The sequence below is a fragment of the Pinus tabuliformis genome, chromosome 5_2, assembly GCF_031772625.1.
Source record: "Pinus tabuliformis cultivar Carrire ecotype Pingquan chromosome 5_2, CPIR1, whole genome shotgun sequence".
Taxonomy (NCBI): Eukaryota; Viridiplantae; Streptophyta; class Pinopsida; order Pinales; family Pinaceae; genus Pinus; species Pinus tabuliformis.
In genome coordinates, this window is record NC_142306.1 from 143267540 (window position 1) to 143272355 (window position 4816).

Consider the following 4816-nt stretch of genomic DNA (forward strand, 5'->3'; position numbering starts at 1 on the left):
CAGAACCTGGAGCATGGAGGCTGAGCACTAATTGTGGAAAGGATAAAACAGAGCGCCATGAATATAACAGCTGAAGCATCACCTTGGACGGAGCGAGCCATTAATGCAGACATTCCTCCAAATCTACCTCTCTTAAGGCTATCCAACTTGTGTCAGATGAAATCCTGGGAAGCCACGCAAAGCTGCAGTTGGCAGTACCTTGCCTGTCCATCAGTCATTAGGGGCATTATGTTTCATTAATTTCACCCGCATCTGGGTGTTCTCCTTCTTCCTGATGCATTTCCTTCTTCACTAGGTTGTTGTAATCCGAGAGTTGAGATTCAGAGGCAAGGCTTGAAATTGATCCAACATGAAGATCCATCCTACAATCAACCCCCATATTAGCAAGTAAGTCCGCAACTTTATTCCCTTCCCTGCGAATGTGCTTTAGAGTGATCGCCCTGTTAGAGGAGAGCCAGCATTCAATAAGTTCAAGTCTTTTTGCCATTCTCCAGCTATTTCTCACTTTGCTAGAGGAGGATCCTTGCAAGATTTTTGAGACCATATTTATGATGATCTGGGAATCGCCCTCGATTATGAGCAGGAAGAAACCTTTATCTTGCACAATAATTAGTCACTGCCAGAGACCTTCCAATTATGCCGAGTTATTGGTATCCCATCCCTTTGAACCTAAGAAGGTTAAAAGAGGAGCCCCCTTGTGATTTCTGAAAATCCCTCCAAAGCCTGAATTTCCTGGGTTTCCTTTCGAGGCGCCATCAAAATTTAGCTGGTACATATGCATAGGGGGAGGTAACCATTTCTCAGGTGAATGGCTCCTTAGAGGCTTTGTTCCTTTGATAAGTTGTTCTTGCTTGCATTGGAGGTTCCAATTGGCCCATATGGATTGTTCTTGGGGGTTAGTTGGGAGATCCTCCTGGTACCAAGTTTTGAGAGATATGGTTTCCTCAATATTTTGGCAAATTATTTTCCAGATATCTTCCAGCCGCATAGAGTGATCCTTGAATATTCTGTTGTTTCTCTCCTTCCATATGGCCCACATGAGAAAGCCCGGGATGAGCTTCCAAAGGAAATTTAAAATCTTGCTTTGATAAGGGTTATGGTCCCAATTGCGCACAGTGGCAATGGTGTCTCCATGAGTTCTTCCTTCCTTTTGGCAGTGAAAACTGACCTTTTCCCAGAGCTTGTGTGCAGTCTGACAAGACAGCATAAGATGCTTGATGGTTTCCTCCTCTTGTCTGCAGTTAGGGCATTTTGAGGGCCCATGAAAGTTCCTCTTTCTGAGATTGTCCCACATGAGAATCTTGTTATGACATAGGAGCCAGAGAAAGGTGGATATTTTCGGCCATATGGAAGGGTCCCAGATTATGCTCCAAAGAGTTTCTTTCACTATATGTTCCTTGATAAGGATATTATAGGCCTCTCTCGTAGAATAGGTACCTCTTTCTTCATATCCCCACCGAAGAATGTCCTTTTCATTAGAATGCTGAATTCTTCTTTTCGTTAATTCTGTGTCTAGTATTTGTTGGACTTGTGTCGAGCCCTGTCTTAAAATCTGATCCGCCTTGAGCCATTCCCGGTACTCTTGGGTCGATGAATTTCTCCAGAAGTTTTTCACCTTATCATGAGATTGCATCTCCTGCTCCAGGGGTTGAATAAGAGGGATTTGGTCCTTTAGTTTGGGCATCTGCTGCCATGAATCTTCCCAAAACCTTGCAGTGTTGCCATTCTTCACTTCCCAAAAGCTGTGCTGCTGAATGAGATTCCTGTGCTGCTTGGCCGAGTTCCATATAAGGGAACCCATGCTGACCTCTGATATTCTTATTAGTTCCTCCGCTGGGCAATTCCTTGCATACTTAGCCATCCACAGAGAAGCCCAAGGGGTGAGAGGCTCAGTAAGCCATTTCCACCAAATTCTAGCTCCCATGATCTCATTGCTATGAGAGGGATCCCTTAAACCAATACCGCCCCCTTTCTTTGGTAGACAAGCAGTATCCCATTTGACAAGAGCCCACTTACGCTTGTGACCATTACTGCCCCAGAGAAAAGATCTTTGGAGAAGCTTGATTTCTTTGAGAACCCATTTGGGTGCTGCAAGGATGGAGAAGAGGTATAACGGCATAGCCTGAAGTACTGCTTTTATGAGGACAAGCCGACTTGCCATATTTAGAGATCTGTGAGTCCAAGAGGATAGCCGCACCTCCAGATTTTCTAAGAGGATTTTCCATGAGGAGTGCTTTAGGGCCGAGGCAGTCAGAGGAGCACCTAAATATTTGGATGGGAGGGTAGCAATGGAGAATCCTAGAATACGGGCTATAGCTGCCTGAGTTATAGAAGGAGTATGGAAAAAGAAGATCTGAGATTTGGATTTATTGATAGAGGCACCTGAGGCTTCCGAGAAGTCCGACAGAAGGGATTTGAGCTGGCGAGCTTCCTGGACCGAGGGATGCCCAAAAAGCATGTTGTCATCAACGAATTGCTGGTGAGTGAAGGCTGGAGAGTTATGAAAGGATAGGCCTTTGAGACAATGGGATTGCTGAGCTGATTTAATACTTCGGCCTAATCCTTCTGCCATAATGACGAACAAGAAAGGGGATAGAGGGTCTCCCTGCCTAATTCCTCGGGAAGGATGAAAAGGAGATGAGGGTATACCATTGACCAGAACAGAAAAGAAAGAGGAAGAGATGAGACTCATGACCCATCTGACCCAGGGAGCAGCAAATCCAAAAGCAATTAGAACTTTTTTAATATACATCCAACTTAGGCTATCAAAGGCCTTTGAAAGATCTAGTTTGAGGAGCATACCTGGCTTCTTGGAAATCTTCAGGGAATGAATTATTTCATGAGTTAGGATGATACCATCGGTGATCTGCCTACCTTCGACGTATCCAGATTGCTCAGGCGAGATGATGAGAGGAAGCAGCAGTTTGAGCCTGGAGGCAATGATTTTGGAGACAATCTTGTAGATTATGTTGCACAATGCAATAGGCCTGTACTTGTCAGGTGTGCTTGGCATATCCACCTTGGGAACCAGGGCTATGAACGTTGCATTCACCCCCGGAAACATCCATCTTAAGGATCGCGACTCCTCAACCACTTGCCAGACTTCCATCTTGATCAAATCCCAGAAATTGTGAAAAAAGTTTGAGGTAAATCCATCTGGGCCTGGAGCCTTTCCCGCTTTCAGTTGTCAAACTGCTAGTTCCACCTCTTGTAAGTCCACAGGCTTCAAAAGTAGTTGGTTATGCTCTTCTGAGATAAGTTTAGGAATGTTTCGAGTAATTTTTTCTATAGCCTGTGATCTATCTGCAATTGGCTCGTGATGCATTTGCTTGAAGTAATTGAGGAGCTCGCTTTCAATTTCTTCATGCTTTTCCACTTTGACGCCCTGCTCATTCTGAATATGAGTTATGTTATTTTTCATTCTGCATTGGATTGTGGTACTATGAAAAAATTTAGTGTTTTTCTCTCCATCTTTAACCCATCTGACTCTTGATTTTTGCCTCCATAGCGTTTCTTTCTGCCTAGCCCTTTCTGTGAGTTGCGCTTCAATAACTTTTTCCTATTTTGACAGGTCCTCTGAACGGCCCTCAGTAATAATCCTCTGTTGCAATTGCTTCATTTCCAACTCGAGGGCTTCCTGACCCTGGAAGATATTACCAAAAGAAGTGTGATTCCAGTGTTTGATCTTGCTTTTAAGATGCTTAAGCTTTTGCTAAAATTGGAACATTTTTGAACCTGGTGGAGGGGAAAATTTGTTCCATTCTGAATTGATTAAACCTTGGAAATCTGGATGAGACATCCAGAAAGCCTCAAAGTGGAACGGTCTTCAGATCAGATTGCTAGGACGCAACCATTGAAGGGATATGGGCCAATGATCAGATCCTGAAAGAGGCAAGATGGAAGCTGCGAAGTCTCCACCAAGATGAATAGCATTGTTTGAGAGCAAGAACCTGTCCAGACGAGAAGTGATCTGCTGCTTACCTGCTTTCCTATTGTTCCAAGTAAATACACCATTATTGAAGGGTAGGTCGATGAGCCAGTTATTCTGAAGGAAGTCCTTTAGGGATACCCCTTCCTGACTTCCTCTGCATCTTCCTCCCCTTTTTTCTTCTAGCCTAGTAATCATGTTAAAGTCTCCTCTAGAAATCCATAAAGGGTGCGACCTGTCATGGTTGATTGCAGAGAGAGTGTTAAGGATTCCAGCTTTAAGTGATGCCTCTTGTGGAAAATATACATTGGTTAAGAGCCCGTGTATATTTGTCCCGATGATGTGAAAGGTTGCTTGGAGGAAATTCCTACTTGCATGGATATTGTCTAGTCTGATTTCTCGGGAGTCCTAGACAATTTCCAGACCTCCAGAAGCCCCATCAACATCCACTGCAACATTGAAACTCCCTGGCCATACTTTTGCTGCAATTTTATCTAATGCACATTAATTGCACTTGGTCTCTTGCAAGAAAAGGATTTGAGGTTTTTCTTGCATTATCATGTTTTTAAGAATTCGATTTTTCCCTGGGCCATTGAGCCCTCTTATATTCCAAGAGATTAACTTCATTGGGAAGGATTATGATCAGAGTTGTAGTACTTGGTTAGCTTGGAATACTTGCCTGAGTCCACTAACATTTGTCCTATTCTGATTGTTCGCTGGAGATCTGTTTTCCTACCTCGCTTTTTGATATCTTTGGTTATAAATCTTCCATCCCAAGGGCCACCAATTTGGATACCTAAAGATTTTTGCCGTTGCACTCGAGATAGGACTTCCTCCAGATTCTTAAGTTGTCCATCTAGGATGTTGTCAAAATTGTTTGTAGTACAA

The 4816-nt window shown here is 43.5% G+C and overlaps 1 protein-coding gene across 1 annotated transcript; it reads right to left on the bottom strand.

Annotated features, from left to right (window-relative positions):
- Positions 1-226: 226 nt before the first annotated feature.
- Positions 227-2572, bottom strand: LOC149157923 (uncharacterized). The gene is made up of 2 exons (XM_089433823.1): positions 1438-2572; positions 227-597 (listed from the first exon to the last, which is right to left on the bottom strand). The coding sequence occupies exons 1-2, from the start codon at positions 2570-2572 to the stop codon at positions 227-229; spliced, it is 1506 nt and encodes a 501-aa protein (XP_089289949.1).
- Positions 2573-4816: the final 2244 nt, after the last annotated feature.

Bases quoted from the DNA above. Each gene is read 5' to 3' on its own strand.
- LOC149157923 (XM_089433823.1), bottom strand. From the start codon at position 2,572: ATGGCAGAAGGATTAGGCCGAAGTATTAAATCAGCTCAGCAATCCCAT. The intron at 598-1,437 runs GTACCTATTCTA...TTATTGTGCAAG, and splicing joins GTGGGGATATGAAGAAAGAG to ATAAAGGTTTCTTCCTGCTC.